Genomic DNA, 19,104 nt, shown 5'->3' with positions numbered 1-19,104 from the left:
AGACTCCCGATATTAAATAATTTTATTTGCCTCTTTTTTTACAGCTTGAAGTTCTTATTCGCACTGGTACGAACTCTGCATGCTTGTTTTGATTCTTTTTTCCCCGGACTCTTGTCTTAATCAATTGATATGTGTGTGCGATTATTCTTGATGAAGATGAACCAAACAGATGGAGATGGATGATATGTGGTACAGGATTATTTTCAGGGATGTTCAGAAAATTTAAAATAAAAAAATAAAATATATATTTCTGACAAAAAAAAATCCTTGGCGTTCTCGATTGCGAGATTCCTACTCGAAACTAGAGTTGCATTGTTGATTTGATTTTGGTTACCCGTGGGAATTTTTCTTGAAATATTTTGTTGGCGTCGAACTGTCAAAAATTGATCGCGGATAGCGGTGGATTGCGGTGGATACTTTTCTATCACAGTTTTTTGTGTGATCAATTATGTCAGCGTTTGTTTACGCTCCATACAACAAAAAATATGGCCACAAAGGGGCGAGGGGGCTGAGGGGCGGGGGGTGCTGAGATTTAATAAAAAGTGTCCACGTGATTTATGGATGGCCCCTAAAAACATGTCAGGTCAGTTGTTTTGCAATCATTAGTTTTCAAAAAAAAATGATTTCATAAAAATAAAAACTTTACAAATATTCTAAACATTTTGGAATGAATCCAAACATTCTTCAATTCTTGAGTTTTTTTTTTGAAAAGGTCCAATAAACCAAATTTCCAGTTTTTGCTTTTTGGGTGTTTTTAGAACCGCCTTGAGTCAGGGGTATTGAAAAACACCCAAAAAGCAAAAACTGAAAATTTGGTTTATTGGTCCTTTTCAAAAAAACTCCAGAAATGATTTTAAACGCATAGGAATGCATTTTTAATTGATTTCATTGAAAGTTTTCTGATTTTTTTGTCTCCTTATTTTTCGAGACATTTTTGAAGGGGAGGGAGGGGAATTACAAAAACACAAAATTGAGCAATTCCAGCTCAAATCAGGAATTTTTCTGGTACTTTTGTACTCGACCCTCTCCTCTCCTTTTTAAAAATCAGTAGTGGGGATCGACAATTTTACATAAAAGTCTCCATATTGACCATTGTCCTATGTCCAATCCTTGGGAAGATACAGCGGATTTAAAAATAAAAATGTTGAAAAAACGGTTTTTTTGTGGTTTTTGGCAATTTCTATATGACAGACTTGGTTTTTCAGTCTCGTAAAGATTTTTACCGGAAAGCTCGTCCAATTTCCCATAAGTTTGCCCCAGACAGCTTTTTGATTTATATCGTTTTTATATTTAAGTAAACAAATTTACTGTCCTGGTTTCTACCACGCTGAAAAAAATATTCTATTTTCAGTTATTAGCAATGCAATTACCTAAGCTTATATCTGTAAGCCCTTACATCCAATTGAAATGCTGTCAAAGGCAAACTTATGGGAAATTGGACGAGCCTTCCGGTAAAAATATTTACGAGACTGAAAAATCAAGTCTGTCATAAAGAAATTGCCAAAAGCCATCAAAAACCCGTTTTTTCAACATTTTTATTTTTAAAACCGCTGTATCTTCCCAAGGATTGGACATAGGACAATGGTCAATATGGAGATTTTTATGTAAAATTGTCTGGAAAATCGATCCCCACTACTGATTTTTAAAAATTTTGACGTTTAGACCGCTTTTCAAAAAACCAGTTTTAGTAAATGATTTTTGTATTTTTTTAGGAGAGACATACCATCCTGCATTTTTCGTCAGTCTTTTGGTAACATTTTAGGCTATTTCCTCAAAAAATTTGAACGAGAAAGATCGTGACATCACCTTTAAATTTGAGTTTTAGATTTAAAAATCAAAAAATCTTATTGATGTGGCGTTTATTTTTGTTTCAGTGTATTTTTTTCAGAAAGCCCGTCCAATTTCCTACAAGTTTGTCTTTGACCACTTTTTGATACGACGCAATGGCTTGGAGATACAGTAATTTTTAAATTACAAAATACAAAAATATTTAAGTACCTTACGCCCTCCTCAAATGTTATTTTCGAGTACTATTGCCTCCATACACACGAAAATGGCTCATATAGGGCTAGGATAACATGTCTACAAAGTTTCATTGAAATCGGAGAGGGTCGGGTACAAAAGTACCAGAAAAAAAATGATTTGAGTTGGAATTGCTCAATTATTTTATTAAAAAATTCACTTTTTTTATTTGTTTTCATTTTTGTATAAATTTAAGGAGACTATTCAGAAAATTCTAAAATATGCAAATATCTTCGACCTAGACATAAAGACTTGGTGATTTAAACAAAATATTGAAGTTTTTCAAACATATTTTCTAACATCATTTCTTTATTGTTAAATCAAATTATCAAATTATTTAGTGAAGTGTTGATAAAGTGCTCCATTTCGAAGTTTTAACCATTTTGACTAACAAAATTGCAGTTTTTCACTTGAAAAAAGTACCCTTTGCCCATTTTTGAAAACAATATTTCGGAAAACCAAGAAAATTCCCTACATTTTACTTTTTTCCTTAGGACTTTGGTTGCTGTGATATGGCCATGCAAAGATAAAAATACATGCAAAATAAGGTTTTCTCTGTGTTGCCTAATTTGGCCACCTTTTTGGGAATATCTTGGGCCGATATCTTGGGAAAAAATAATAATAAATAAAATGTAAGATTTCCTTTTCAATCCAACGTATTTCATTTTTTTGTTTTGAATCAATACCAGCATTCTAAAATGTCTATTATTAACATTAAAATCGAACGATTCGTTCCGAAACTATCGGCGATCAAAATTTTTTGGCTTATTGGAACCTCCGGTAAAATTGCACTGTATTTTTCTCCCTTTCTGGCAGTTCAAAGTATGTACAAATATAAATCTTTCCAATTGGGTTCATTCTATCAAAAAACACAATATTTTTATGAAAAAACAGGGGGAGCGATTGAGTGTTCAAAAAAACGTATTTCAAATTGTTTTAAGTTAATAAGACCATTTCAAATTTGATGTTTTTTGAAAGCATATTTTTTGTGGCCTGATTTTTGAACGCCTCTATGCATTTTTTTTACAATTTAAAATGATGGTGGTGCCATTCTATAGCAGAAAATGTGAAAAACAAGCAAAAAATGGAAACATGAAAAAATTCTAAAGGCAAAATTTAATGATAGGAGGAGGTAGATTAGGCCAACTACTACAACAAAATCAAATTAAAAAAATAAAAATGAAGCAAAAAACATAAAACAAGAGAAATAAGGTTTTTTTGTAGAACAAAAGTTGCTCAAAATAACATCCTGAACACGGCAAAAATAAAAATAAAAATCAAAAAAATTGTGCCGTCGAGGGTTAACAGGATTCCGAAACATATTTTTTTACGAAATCAGCGAAAAATCAAATTTTTCGCGCACAACTTTTGGTACCGTAAAACGGGGTAACTTTGATAGGTTTCAGATTTTTTCGCAAACAGAAGAGTACAAATTAAATACGTACGCAATGGTTTGAAATCATACTAATCGTGGAAGAGAAGTGTTCAAAGTACCTCAAGAAGAACTTTTGATAAAATTTAGAAAATTTTAAAAAGTTGGTTAACTATAATAAGAAAAAAGTTAATGAAAGACATTATTTCATGTTTCAGAAAGTGTCATGATCTTCTCAATGAACATGATTTTGAATCGGAAAACGGAATGTATTTTCGGATTCTTTGAGCATTTTTTCACTAAGAGAAGGCAAAATAAGTTTGTAAATAATTTAACTCCAAATCTTAATTTTATTTAAACAAATTTTATGTAAAATTTGAAAACTTGTGATTCGTGCTTCGAAATCAATTTAAAATGCAATATAAATCGATAATTTTATAAACAAAACTAGTTTTAACGAATTTCAGGAAAAATGTAGACTATTTTACAGCTTTACCTAAAATTTATATGTATTTTGTTAATAAGCTTATACTCTTAAATAACTAAATAAAAAAATATTTTTTTCTTTAAAACTATATCAGCAACCTTAGTGATGGTACATTTGACGTAAAAATGAAATTTGAACACCTTAAATCTGATTTTTACAAGAAAAATTATAACTATCAAAGTCACCCCGGAATTTAAACTAAGAATTTGTAATGTAACTATTTTTCTAAACACTATTGAAAAAACTTTTTTTTTCAAAAATAGTACATGGACTTTGTGGGGCCTACCCCAGTTTTAAAAATTATAATCTTGAGAAAAACCTTACCAGTTGGAAAATATTTCAAAAATAAATTGAAATGCTATCAAAGTCACCCCGGTTAACGGTACCCAAGAGCCTTGATTTTTGAAACCAAAGAGATGGGGCGACATAAACTTTGAAAAATGTTTGCAACTGCTTTACTTGAAAATAGTGCAGTGCACTTCATCTTACTTTCACTTTAGTATTTTTTTGATTTCCAATTTGATTTTGCATAAAAATAAATAAGTCAAAATATTTTTGGGCTTTTTTAGTTTTTTTTAATCGATATTTAAAAAAATATAATTTGCTCAAAGATTTGTTGAAAATTGCCCTGTATATAGAAAGGCGGCCTTAAATGGCCATAATAAATATACTAAACTCATGTGAAACTATGCATAGCTTTAACGTTTGAATGAAAAATATATCATAGTGTGTCAAAACATTATTTGAGTCGTAACAAAAATGAATGCAAACTTATTATTGCATAAAATAAGTTGTATTAGTTAATATTAAAAAAAAAAAAAAAAAACAAAGCAATCCACTTTAACGACCCCCGGGTCTTTTGTGGGCTCTGTTGCATGTTTCTGCTCATTTCTAGGCATCCGAAGGTTATGTGTGGTGAGTCACCTAAAACCACTTTTACGCAAATGGACCGACGTTTTACTTCCCCATCCGATAGAAGGCCAGGAGGATAAGGCGGGAATCGAACCCGCGCCCCATAGCATCTTAGGGACCGGCAGCCGAAGCCGCTAACCACCGCGCCACGAGGCCCTAGTTAATATAATATTAGCTAAACAATACATTATTTTTTCAAAACATTGGAAAAATCACAAAAAAAAAAACAAGTGAAATCATAAAACCTGAGATTTCCATAGCAATTTAGAAATTCTTCATTCCAATGCTTTTTAAAAGGTCAAAATTGGCTCAAAATCTTATTTTTGGCGAATTTTTAAGGTCAAATCACGTATAGAGGCGAGGTTGGGTCTAGTTAGCTTTTAAACAAGTTTTCAAAACAAAAAAATCATAATACGCGATCCTGTTAACTTCCCACGTCAAAAATGTGACAAAAATTTCGTAATGTCTAACAAATAGACATTGTCTAGCAGACACGCACCTTGACTTGCTTGCCACCTGACACATCAAATCAAATTTGAAAGAAACCACAGAGTTTGTGTACAGTTTTGATTCTTCAGTTTAGTTCCATATCGGTACCAACGGAAAAACAACAAAATCTGTCAACCAAATTGATCGATTGGATGATCTTCGTTGCATGCGTGACTAAAGCTGAGTTGGTAAGTAATGGGCTGTTTTGAATTGACTTAAATTTTTGGAATCAATAAATTATTTTGTCATTATGTTACCATTACTTTTTTAATTTTTCCAAATAAAAAAATGTTTTGCCTAAGTTATCACTCAAAAAAAAATATTTAAAATTAAACTATCCAAATAAATGCAAGAATTTATTTTTGAAAATTATCATGAGCACCCCTAACCACCAATCCTCGCCTAGAACTTCTGCAAAAAATGAGCCTATGCTGAAGGCATCTTCAGCGTCAATCGTCATTTGTCATTTGGACGCGTGCGAAGAGCCAGTACAAACCATCACCACCTCCTCGCGGTTGCGGTTAAGTCTCGCTCTCTAGACGCGCATTTTAAGTTGACACTCGCCTGCTAGTCTAAGCCTCATTAAGCCAACCGCCCAGTCGCCCTTTGGAGGTTCGCGCGTCAACACGTGGTTTTTCGAGCGTGGTCGGTCGACTTTTCACCTTAAATTTTTTTTGACTAAGTTAAATTCCTCGAAATGGACAAACTGGTGCTTCTCACGGTGCTGTCCCAGCTGCTGAGCCTGGTGCGGGAATTTCCGCTGGTGGCCACCGCCGCCTTCGTCGGAGTGTTGTTCTTTTACGTGAAAACCTTTGGCGTGGGACCGCCCGGGAAATCGCTGACCCAGAAGTCGCTCAAAAGTGCCCGCCAGTACATCAACGAGCTGCCCGGACCCGCCTGTCTGCCCCTGCTCGGGAACTCCCTCATGATGGCCACCGATCGGGAAGGTTAGTAGTGGGAAAAAACAGTGCAGTGAGGTTGTAAAAAGTGATGAGTTTGTTCAAATTTTAACGTTTAAGTGTTTAGCTTGAGAATTAAACAAGTGTTTGAACTTTTCAAAACAAAATTTGAAAAATTCGTAGACTGTTCCAATATTTTAAACAAAACCTAAATTTTCAAAATCGCCAACGCATGTTAACGTTTTTGTCAGCAAAGTTTTCCTCCGTGTTCAGTTTATGTTCAAGAAGCAAAAAGTGATTAAACAAATTTATTTCAAAATTTAAAATATTGATTTCACAGAATAAACAACACACGCACAAAGTTCAATAAACGCGTTCCTGCAATCGTATCAGCGCAAAAGTGACGATTGCCGCCAAAAGTGCTTAGTTGTTAAGTTGCACGTTAGAATCAGATTTCAGCACACTTAACCCTCAACAATTCAGGTCCAGGAGGGGAAATCACAAAAAAAGAAAACAAATTTGGCGAAAGAGTTTTCGTTTTCGTTCATAAAAATTAAAAATATGTTTGATATGTCAAAATGTTTTGAAAAACAACAAAAAACATGTAGGAAAAAGCATTTTTATCCCATTTAATTCAATATCCAGATACCCTCAAAGTCTTCAAGATGATTTTTCCATACTTCTACTCATCGCAAATTAGATAGCAACGGGTATAATGATCTTTTCTAATTGAGCAATTCCCTACGAAATCGGTCTTTTTTTCTTAAATTTTAATTTTTGTATTTTTTAATCCGACTGAAACTTTTTTGGTGCCTTCGGTATGCCCAAAGAAGCCATTTTGCATCATTTATTGTCCATATAATTTTCCATACAAATTTGGCAGCTGTCCATACAAAAATGATGAATGAAAATTCAAAAATCTGAATCTTTTGAAGGAATTTTTTGATCGATTTGGTGACTTCGGCAAAGTTGTAGGTATGGATACGGACTACACTGGAAAAAAATAATACAAGGTAAAAAAAAATTGGTGATTTTTTTATTTAACTTTTTATCACAAAAACTCGATTTACAAAAAGTATTATTTTTATTTTTTTTAATTTTTTTATATGTTTTAGAGGACATAAAATGTCAACTTTTCAGAAATTTCCAGGTTGTGCAAAAAATCATTGACCGAGTTATGATTTTTTAATCAATACTGATTTTTTCAAAAAATCAAAATTTTGGTCGCAAAAATTTTTCAACTTAATTTTTTGATGTAAAATTGAATTTGCAATCAAAAAGTTCTTCAGTTAAATTTTGATAAAGTGCACCGTTTTCAAGTAATAGCCATTTTTTTGTAACTTTTTTCAAAATAGTCGCAGTTTTTCATTTTTTTAAACTAGTGCAGTTGTTTGCTCACTTTTGAAAAAAATATTTTTGAAAAGTTGAGAAAATTCTCTATATTTTGCTTCTTCGGACTTTGTTGATACGACCCTAAGTTGCTGAGATATTGCAATGCAAAGGTTTAAAAACAGGAAAATTGATGTTTTCTAAGTCTCATCCAAACAGCCCATTATTTTTCAATGTCGATATCTCAGCAACTAATGGTCCGATTTTCAATAATAAAATATAAATCATTTGTGAAATTTTCCGATCTTTTCGAAAAAAATATTTTTGGAATTTTCAAATCAAGACTAACATTTCACAAAGGCCAAACATTCAATATTACGCTCTTACAACTTTGCCGAAGACACCAAATCGATCAAAAAATTCCTTCAAAACATACAGATTTTTGTATTTTCATACATCATTTTTGTATGGACAGCTGCCAAATTTGTATGGAAAATTACATATATGGACAAACTAATGATGCAAAATGGCTTCTTTGTGCATACCGAAGGCACCAAAAAAGTTTCAGTCGGATTAAAAAATACAAAAAAAGAATCGAAAGACCGAAATCCTAGAGAACTGCTCAATTGTTTTTTTTTTTTTCATTTTTACAAAAAAGAGTTAACTAAAAAAGTGCTATGAAAAGATGAAAACAGATTGATTTAAAAGTGACTCGATTTAGCCAATTTACAAGATGAAACAAAATTAGAAAAAAAAGTTAATCAGGGTTTTCAAAACTTTTTTTCGTAAAATCACGATAACTCGTAATGTTTATAAACAAACCCCTTATGTTTATATATCAAATTTTTTGTAATTGTCTGTTCTACAACTATGTAGCACATTGCTACACTCTAAAAAGTAACGCGGCAAAGTTAGAAAATACACGAAATTTTAAAATGAAAAAAAAAAATGTTCTAAATGAAAAACGAACTCTTCCGGGTCAATGTAGATTCAAAAAGTACATTAAATTTCCCATAAAATGACATGTTCCAAAAAAATTTACAGTCAAGTAACGGAAAATGGCAGAGTTTTTTTTTAAATTGTGTTTTTTTGATGAAAAATACGTTTTTTCGGAATTCTGAGTACGCCATCAAATCGGGCGTCTAATTTTACATAAAAGTTCTTTTGACACCAAATTTCTATCTCATCACCGTTTCAGGCTGCAAATTATTGAAATACACCTCTTTTGTCGCATGTTCAAAAATGGAGATATCAAAAAACGGACCTCGTATTCGTGATCAGGGACAAAAGTTACCCCTTAGGACAAAGTTTCACGCAAATCGAAGAGGGGTCGGGGCAACTGCTATGTGAGTTGGCGGAGAATTACCCAATAAATATGTTTTTTTTTATCAATGAATTCGGTAACAATTAATTCATCTGACATTTGATTTTTTTTTTCTTCTGAATCTACAAATACAAGATCGTTTCTTTCGGGACTCAAAACTGTAGTTTAAAATATTTTCCAATCTTTATTCGTACTGAGTGATTTTTGAAAAGTTGCACAAAGGTGTTTCATGAATTGGTTATTAGATTTTTGTGAAGTAAAATATAGCTAATATATAATTTCCCAGTATCTAGATTTTGACAATATGATAAATAACGATTCATAACCACAATTTAAAGTTGTTTTTTTTTTCTTTTTTTAGGTCAGCTGTAAGTATTCATTTAAGAATTATAAATTAGAAACACCCAAATGTTCACATTTGGCGCACCTTAACTTAACAAAGTTTGCCAGAGTCTTTTTTCTTCCAAAATATACTATTGAGGTTGATATGAAACACAAAATGACTTATTGACATTGATCATCAATGTTTACAAAAGTAAATCATCTTGATACAGCGAAATAAAATCGAGAGGTCCAAAAATGGTAGATTTCCTGAGAAATTTTTCCCGGGAATTCCCGGGAATGAGTTGTGACTCATTTTAAATTCGAATGCCTGTTTTGGTGACAAAACCGCTACAAATCGTCTTTTATTATTTTATGCCTGATTGAAATTTTAACAATTAGTATGTTGAGAAGAATTAAGTACACAGCAAAAAAAAGTTGAATTTTGGAATGTTGAAAATGTGGTAGGTTAAATATTACTCATTTTTTGAGTAATATTACTCAAAAAATGTGTAAAATGTGAACCTGATGAATATTCATCAGAAACTGATGAAAATTCACCAATTCCTGATGTAATATTACACATTTTTTGCCACAAGATCTGTCACCATTTCCTGATGAATATTACCATCATTTTTTTTTCTGTGTATTTAGTATGCTGAGTTACCTTATTTTATTTTTTTAATTAGGCCTGTGTAAATTTTATCCAAAGTTTTTTGTTCCTCTCTTGTTAAACCTCTTCAAAAATTACCCAAAAAATCATGGGACATCAAATAAATATTGCAGAAAATTTAAATATTCATTGAAATTACTTGTAAATTAAATTATAGACTATTTAAAATACATTATACAGTCCAGACTCGATTATCCGAAAGATTCGAAAAAACTTCACTACGGATAATCGAACCACGAAATATTTTTTTTTCGGTGTCTCATTTTTGGTTGCCAGGTTTAAGTGTGACCAATAAACTACTTTAAAACGATTGGTATTTTTAAATTCAAGATGTCGGCCAAAATGACGGTGCTTTGTTGGAATGACAAAAGTGTTTTAAAATGCATTTTACACCTGTCCAGTTGTTTTGCAATCAATACTTTTCGCGGTACTGACATCGGAATTTCATAAAATTTCAAAATAGTTTTGATCGATCCCAGACATGCTAAATATGATTTTAAACGAAGGAAAATGCATTTCAAATCGTTTTCAGTTGATTGGACTTATACTTCCATTGAAATTTTGAAGCTTTTTGAAAAAAATTCAAGATTTTTGGGACCAAACCTTCGGAAATCGAACTTCGGATAATCGAGTCTGGACTGTATAACCTTTTTTTTATTTTTAACCGAATAGGGCATTTAGGCTCCTAGCAAATGTGCAATTTACAGACCACACGGAAAAAGAAATAAAACTTATTTACATAATTGCATACAAGTTTTGCCAATTTCCAGTAGTAGTATAAAGTAGTAGTATAAGTCGAAGGGGGGAAAAAAATTAGAAAAATATGGTGGAAAAATATAATCATTTTTCGGTGCTGTACATTGGAATCTTCTTAAAAAAAAAACAGAATATTGTTTAACTAGCCCAAACATGCTAAATATGATAATCAATGCGGAAAAATGCTGTTTAGGTCGTTTTCAGTTGGCTAGACTTCTATTTTCATTTAAACTTTGAAGTTTGTTTTGTACACAATTTGTTTGCCCTCGGATTTTTCGGACCAATTTTGAAGAGCGACAAACTTTGAAAACCATATGCAAGGGCCCAACTCTGAGAATATAGATATTAGGATGTAACAAAAATCACTTTTTGGCGGGCATTCAGGGGTTTGTTCCGGTGGGCATACTGAGCCTAAATCTCAAATATGAGCTTGATTGGACGTCACAGGAGCTGGCGCTCCGCCCTTCAATTTTAAATGGGATTTAACCCGTAAAAAAAGATTTTTTTCAAAAATGTCACTTTTTGAGGCATTTTGGTCACCAATGCGTTAACCAAAAACATCACTGGCGTGTAGGCCAGATCCTTGCGCATCTTTTGGTATACATAACATTAAAGTTTGGAGCATCCTGGAGCTAGGTACAGACCTTCAAAGTTTGGCATTTTTTCAAAAAATCGGCCCCGGTAAAAAAGATATGCGTCGCACCTCGCGACGCCCGAGACGCCATTTGATTTTGCTGGGACCGATTTTTCGAAAAAATGTCAAACTTTGAAGGTCTATACCGAGCTCTACGATGCTCCAAACTTCATATTTAAAAGACTCAGTAAACCCTTTTGCCTTCCTCACTGAGGTGGGGCTACAATCCTGCTCTAAAATTGAACTTTTTATTTAAAGCTCAAAAACCCAACTTGATGTATACATATCGACTCAGAATCGAAAACTAAACAAATGTCTGTGTGTATGTGTGTGTGTATGTGACCAATAATGTCACTCAGTTTTCTCAGCACAGGCCGAACCGATTTTGACCAAACCAGTCGCATTCGACTTGGTTTAGGGTCCCATACGGTGCTATTGAATTGTTTGAAGTTTCGATAAGTAGTTCAAAAGTTATGTATAAAAATGTGTTTTCGCATATTTTCGGAAGTTGAATAAATGACAGTAAACTGAACCAAACATCATCATGTTATACATCGTTGGTTAGGTAATTGAAAGACCTTTCCAACGAGTCTAAAACATTGATGATTTGGCAACCCTGTCTCGAGTTCTGACCACTTAAGTGATATTTTTGTACTTTTTTGTAGCCGGATCTCACTACATTTATGTAAACAATGTCCGGATCCATCATCCGACCCATCGCACAGTGGGCGAAATGGAACCCAAAATCGGACTTAATTGAACGCGGCTGGTTCCCTGGTATGAAAAATAGTGTTTCTCATGTAAAAAAATCCGGGGAATCGAATGGTGATGGTTTCATCCACCGCACGAAACGGCAAAGGGTCCATTTTGCCCCAATTCCCCATTTTATAACATTTTTTCTTGAAAATTGGTCTGTATTTAGAGCGGAGGCTTTATGCGGCCATCCAAAATGCACTTAACTTATGTGAAAATGTCCCAGGAATCTAGTAAAAATAACCACTTGCACCGCAAAAATCATCTAGGGTCCATTTAACCCCAATTCCGCTATAAAAGCATTTTTGGCCATTTTCAAATGTTAGGTCAGATTTTAAAAATCTGAAAATATTTTTATCGTAAAGATCAGACAATTTTACATAAGAATGACGATTTGCATTTGATAGTTTGACACATTTATGCTGATAAAAATAAAAAAAATTGCAAAAGGCAGTTTATTCTGCGTTTGGGAAAATTGGCTTGAAACTGATTCTTCAATCTTTTTATTTAATTTAATTTCTATATCAACATAAATGTATCAAACTAACAAGTGCAAATCGTCATCCTTATGTAAAATTGTCTGATCTTTACGATAAAATATTTTCAGATTTTTAAAATCTGACCTAACATTTGAAAAGGGCCAAAATGCTTTTACAGCGGAATTGGGGTTAAATGGACCCTAGATGATTTTGCGGTGCAAGTGGTTATTTTTACTGGATTCCTGGAACATTTTCACATAAGTTAAGTGCATTTTGATGGCCGCATAAAGCCTCCGCTCTAAATACAGACCAATTTTCAAGAAAAAATGTTAAAAAATAGGGAATTGGGGCAAAATGGACCCTTTGCCGTTTTGTGCGGTGGATGAAACCATCATCAATCGATTCCTTGGATTTTTTTACATAAGAAACACTATTTTTCATACCAGGGAACCAGCCGCGTTCAATTAAGTCCGATTTTGGGTTCCATTTCGCCCACTGTGCATCGTTTGTTAGGTAATCGAAAGACCTTTCCAACGAGTCTAAAACATTGAAGATCAGGCAACCCTGTCTCAAGCTATTAACCCATTAGATCACATATCAGCCATTGTTGGAAAAGAGTGAGGAAGGTACCAACCACATAGGTGAATTAAGTTAGTTTTTTTTATATTGAATCATAAAGCAAATAACAACATCTGAAAAAAAATCTAAAAATCACTAGAATTCAATAAAAACAAAACTGCTAAAATAAAGCATTTGACTCAGAAACTTTTGATTGCAATGATGAATTTCAGTTAGACTAACTTAAAATTGATATTTATGACTAAACCGATACGAAATTGGAGTAAATAATTAATCCACATTAATATAATGCAATTCAAAGCTGTTGAGCCCTCCAAGGGAACCGGTACAGCTAACCGGATTTCAAACATTGATCAGCTGGAACTCCTTACGGAACGAATTGCTCATCTGCGGTCTGGGGCCCAACATAATTTAAATAAAAAACATAAAAAAAAAATGTTGCGCCACTTCCCCACCACCTGCACGCACCCTTTCAAAAGATTCAAATATTCGATGCACGTCGAAATCTTTGTTTTCCACGGATCTACCACAGACAAATAGACATGGAAATAACTCAGACTTAATTGAACTTGAATCAGCGTGTACAAATGCAACTGGCAAAAAGTGAAGATTGTTGGAGATTTTAATAAAAAAAAGGGTTTCACTTCTAATTGTCTGAAGAGCTATGTTGAAATCGATACTATCTTCGTCGCCGAGTTCCATTCACAAAATCATCGCCAGTTGGATTTACAACCCGCAGATGAAGGGCCACCACCAAGTCACGCCTCAGATGTAGGATTTTAGTACCCTTCAACTGAGCAGTTTGGACCTTCATAACAGCCAACCCAGTCCCCGATGCTAATTTCGAAATCCAAAAAACCACACTCAAAATAGATACTTTTAAGGGTGCACGTTAGTGCCGTTCTATCGACCTCAAAAAAGCACGCGATTGACGTCAACTGCAACCGAAAATTCACCCCAAATGACACGTAAAGCTGCATGTATCTCTGCGAAAAAATCTCATCATTTTCCCTGTGGCTGCGCGATCAATTAACTCTTCGCTATACAAACTACGTCGAAAAAGGTCGTTGAATTAGGCTGCAGAGTTGAGTTGAAGTGACAAACCCCTCCTCCTCTTCTTGATTGGGCGAGCTGATGTGCATCCAGTTACGGCGCCGTGGAAGGTCAGATTCTCGCCGATTAAAATTGGGCTTATTTGAGGAAAAAACCTTGCCTTTGCTTACGCGAAGGAAGTTGGGACCCAAATTGGTCGTTAAAGGAATGACGACTTGACTTCATGAAGCATTCGATGGGTTAGGGTAATCGATAAAACTCGGTGGAAAATCCAAAATTTACGTTGAAAGTTGCACGGAAAGAAGTTCATTTGGAATAATCTACTAAAAAAGTTTCTATTTATTTATTTTTATAAACATAAAAAAACACAATAGCTTACCTTTTCAAAACTTTTTAAAAAAAAAATCATGTTTTCATCGTTTAAAAAAACAGTTTCCTAAAGTTTTCTCTCCGTGCAGATTCGATGACTCATGGAATGGGACGTAAATGACGCACCTGCTGAGAGTCGAATAGATATAAAAGTTAAATTCGCCAAATTCTCTCCTATCGATCAATTAACACCATGATGACTGACACAAACTGGCACCAATTTATCCACGACAAGTTTTGGCAAATTAGCAAACCTATGAGGAAGACGGCCAGTCTGCTGATTGTGAAGGGAGTTTCATTCAAAAGTTGCGGATTTCTTTCTCTAGATAGAGAAAAGATGCCGACTGTTGCTAGTTATGGACGGACTGATACTGTAATTCACACCTAGCTGATTTATTTTTTACCTTCACAGCAAAACGTGTAAAATTTTGCCTAAAACTTAATTAAACAAATTCGACGTCCATTTGCAAAAAAGGTTCATCCGTCAAAATAAAAACAAAAAGTGTCGATGGCGGGAATCGAACCAGAGACCTTTGTCACACTAACCCATTGGCCTAGCTGCTTCGGCCACCACAGCTCGGTGACTAGGTAGTGTTCAGAAGTTGATGGATGACACTCATTGGAGATTTATTGCTTCAATTAACGAATGAACACATTTGTTTTGATGGTGTGAGTTGGTAGCACTACTCTTTTAATTTTGGCACTAAGCTCTCGATAAACTTTGAGGGAACGATTCTCTCGACTCTAAATTGTGGGTGTACCAAAGTTGATCAGTTTTGTATCATTTAGTCACGCAGTTAAAAACAATTGAATCACAACCTTGATTTAAGATGCATACAATTCATGTAACCACGTACCCTTATACTTGACAGAGACCTTCCAAACGAATTTAGTTTAACAAAATGCGGAGTTAACTTTTGAAAAAGTCAACAAGTGCACGAATTTGCATTCTTCTCACCATTGTTGAGACGGAGTTTCTGGTTTCTCCAAAACGAAACAGTTAGTGGCAAGACCGAATTTAAAGCCCACCTTTCCGTGAATTGAGGTTGATAAAGGCGAATTAAAAAAAAAAAAAAAGGTGGTGGCCCTTTGAGCTGTAGGCCCTTTTTGTCACCCTAATTGATCAATATCAGTGGTGTAAGTGGTTGGTCCATAGTTGGCCAGTATAGGCTAAGCCGCTTGGTTTAGGACCCATTTGCATTTTGCGTAAAAGTGGGACAACCTACCGGTTTTCGATTTTGTTACTTTGTTACTTCAAATTCAACATTTTTGTCTTTTTTGTCTTTTTTGTCATTTTTGTCATTTTTGTCTTTTGTCATTTTTGTCTTTTGTCATTTTTGTAATTTTTGTAATTTTTGTAATTTTTGTAATTTTTGTAATTTTTGTAATTTTTGTAATTTTTGTAATTTTTGTAATTTTTGTAATTTTTGTAATTTTTGTAATTTTTGTAATTTTTTTAATTTTTGTAATTTTTGTAATTTTTGTAATTTTTGTAATTTTTGTATTTTTGTAATTTTGTAATTTTGTAATTTTGTAATTTTGTAATTTTTGTAATTTTGTAATTTTGTAATTTTGTAATTTTGTCATTTTGTCATTTTGTCATTTTTGTAATTTTTGTAATTTTGTAATTTTTGTAATTTTGTAATTTTGTAATTTTGTAATTTTTGTAATTTTTGTAATTTTGTAATTTTGTAATTTTTGTAATTTTGTAATTTTTGTAATTTTGTAATTTTTGTAATTTTGTAATTTTTGTAATTTTGTAATTTTGTAATTTTTGTAATTTTTGTAATTTTTGTAATTTTTGTATTTTTGTAATTTTGTAATTTTTGTAATTTTGTAATTTTGTAATTTTGTAATTTTGTAATTTTGTAATTTTTGTAATTTTTGTAATTTTGTAATTTTTGTAATTTTTGTAATTTTTGTAATTTTGTAATTTTGTAATTTTTGTAATTTTTGTAATTTTTGTAATTTTTGTAATTTTTGTAATTTTTATAATTTTTGTAATTTTTGTCATTTTTGTCATTTTTGTCATTTTTGTCATTTTTGTCATTTTTGTCATTTTTGTCATTTTTGTCATTTTTGTCATTTTTGTCATTTTTGTCATTTTTGTCATTTTTGTCATTTTTGTCATTTTTGTCATTTTTGTCGGTGAATCTTGTTGGAAAAATTTACGACTCGTGCTGAAAAAATCTTCTTTTTGCAACTGAAACAATGTTGAAACGTTTAAAGTTTCAAAAAGTAATAAAATTTTCGATGCTGTGTTGGATTTTTACCGTTTGACACTTGTTTTGACGGCAAGTTGATTCATACATGAAGATTTAATTGCTGATATTAAATATTGTTCACAACGATAAAGATTATTTTTCTGAGTACAAAGCCTGAAAATTAGTTTTTGGATGACTTGTTGAATTTGAGGAATTTGTTCAGAAATGAAATGAAAATCATTGAACCATGTTAACACATAATTTGATCATTTATAAATAGAATTTTATATATGTTTTGTGTACAAATGTCATCTTCGTGCTCTGATTTAGCTGATAAAATTTAAATTGTGACAGGTTTTAGATTATTAATGTATTTTAAAATAATCTGTAGTTCTGTTAGACCCCTAATTTTGAAGGCATTTTAAAATGGTTTTTGAACGAAGCAACCACGAACCCAATTTCAAACGAAATATTTCATACAACGTTGCATGCAAGAGTCAGGTTCGTTTCCAATACACTCCTAAATGGAAATGTTTCAATTCGCATATAAAATACCTAGCGTCTCCATGAAATGTTTATGCTCAACTCATTTTAGGGTAGTTGTACCAATCATTGAAGAAATTTAAAATCAACATTTTTCTTTCTCAGACATGTTCAACCGCCTGATCGCCGCCCGCTGCCTGTACGGCCGCCAGCAGGGCATGACCCGCGTCTGGAACGGGCCCGTCCCATATGTGCTAGTTTCGCGGGCCGCCGTCGTCGAGCGGATCCTCAGCAGCAGCGTCAACATCGAAAAGGGGCGCGATTACGATTTTCTGCGGCCTTGGCTGGGGGACGGACTGCTGACGGCACCGGCGGCCAAGTGGTACCACCGGAGGAAGGCGCTCAATCCGACGTTCAACTACAAGATGTTGTCGGACTTTTTGGGCGTTTTCAACAAACAGGCCGCAGTGATGGCCCGGATGCTGGAGCGGGAGTTGGACAATGGGGAGGGGTTCGATTGTACGAACTATGCCACGCTGTGCTCGCTGGATATTTTGTGTGGTAATAGGGGAAGCATATTTTTTGAAATTAGTGAATAACAAATTTATATGTTTTAGAAACTGCAATGAGTTGCTCCATCCACGCTCAGGAACAGCACGAATCCGAATACGTCAAAGCTCACGAAGAGTAGGTTCCAATAACTTCCTTATTCTAGTCAAGACTAAAACTTTTCCTACCCTCCAAGAATCGGCCAAATCATGCTGTACCGGCTGCAGAACATCTGGCTCCACCCGGACCTGGTCTTCCGCTTCACAAAGTACTACAAACGCCAGAACGAGTGCCTCCGAGTGCTGCACAGCTTCTCCGAGCAGGTCATCCAGCAGAGACGTGCCCTGCGGGAAAGTGCGCCCGCAGATTTTGAGGACAGCTCGGAGATTGGACGGAAACGGCAGCTAGCATTTTTGGACCTGCTGATCGAGACGACACAGAACGGAAAACCGCTCAGCGATCGGGACATCCGGGAAGAGGTGGACACTTTTATCTTAGGCGGCCATGACACCACGGCTACTGCGATCGGCTGGTTGATGTACCTGCTGGGGACGAACGAGGCCGTTCAGGATCGACTGTTCGAGGAAATTGACTCCGTAATGGGGCAAGATCGCGATCGTGAACCAACCATGATCGAACTCAACGAGATGCGATACCTGGACTGCTGCATCAAGGAAGCTCTCCGGCTGTTCCCCAGCATCCCGTTGATCGCTCGACGACTAACCGAGGATGTCCAGGTGGAAAACTACGTTATCCCAAAGGCAACCAACGCCGTCATCGTCGTGTACCAGCTTCACCGGGACGCCAAGGTGTTCCCCAACCCGGAAGCCTTCAACCCGGACCGCTTCCTGCCGGAGAACTGCTGCGGACGGCACCCGTACGCGTACATTCCGTTCAGTGCCGGCCCGCGCAACTGTATCGGCCAGAAGTTTGGCGCCCTCGAGGAGAAGGCCGTCATGGTGGCGGTCCTACGAAAGTTCCGCTTCGAATCGCTCGACCGCCGGGAAGACCTAACCCTCTACGGAGAGCTGGTGCTGCGATCCAAGAACGGACTCAGGGTCAGAATCGCTAAGCGAGATTAGGACGATCTTTACCTCATTTTTTTGTATAAATAAAATAAACTCAACCAGGTTATTTACCCAGTGAAAACGGTGGCGTCTCTTAATTTCTTTCGAAGATCACTTCCTCAAACGCGATCAAGTTCAAGATGGTCACGCCCAGGTGGCACTTGGCACCTCACCAGCGAGCTGTGTGGACGGGTGTTGGACTACACAACCGGGAAGTGATTCTCTTATCAGAGGGATGCTAAATAAGCGTCAAGTTGATCGGACTAGAACACATGTTTCGACGTGACGTGACCATTCAGTTCCGGTAGAACAGAAGAACTTGGTGAAGGTTGACAGCGATGCGGTAATAA

At 34.8% G+C, this 19,104-nt stretch overlaps 1 protein-coding gene across 1 annotated transcript; it reads left to right on the top strand.

Moving 5' to 3' along the window:
- The first annotated feature begins 5,963 nt into the window (after positions 1–5,963).
- LOC6053041 (cytochrome P450 4c3) lies at positions 5,964–18,823 on the top strand. Its single transcript, XM_038266844.1, has 4 exons — positions 5,964–6,229; positions 17,304–17,699; positions 17,756–17,825; positions 17,884–18,823. The coding sequence occupies exons 1-4, from the start codon at positions 5,980–5,982 to the stop codon at positions 18,767–18,769; spliced, it is 1,602 nt and encodes a 533-aa protein (XP_038122772.1). The 5' UTR covers positions 5,964–5,979; the 3' UTR covers positions 18,770–18,823.
- The last annotated feature ends 281 nt before the right edge of the window (positions 18,824–19,104 follow it).

The sequence above is a fragment of the Culex quinquefasciatus genome, chromosome 1 (assembly GCF_015732765.1).
Source record: "Culex quinquefasciatus strain JHB chromosome 1, VPISU_Cqui_1.0_pri_paternal, whole genome shotgun sequence".
Lineage (NCBI taxonomy): Eukaryota > Metazoa > Arthropoda > Insecta > Diptera > Culicidae > Culex > Culex quinquefasciatus.
The sequence above is the reverse complement of the archived record's forward strand: the minus strand, read 5'-3'. Positions and strand labels throughout refer to the sequence as shown.

Bases quoted from the DNA above. Each gene is read 5' to 3' on its own strand.
- LOC6053041 (XM_038266844.1), top strand. From the start codon at position 5,980: ATGGACAAACTGGTGCTTCTCACGGTGCTGTCCCAGCTGCTGAGCCTG. The intron at 17,700-17,755 runs GTAATAGGGGAA...TATATGTTTTAG, and splicing joins CTCGCTGGATATTTTGTGTG to AAACTGCAATGAGTTGCTCC. The intron at 17,826-17,883 runs GTAGGTTCCAAT...CTACCCTCCAAG, and splicing joins TACGTCAAAGCTCACGAAGA to AATCGGCCAAATCATGCTGT.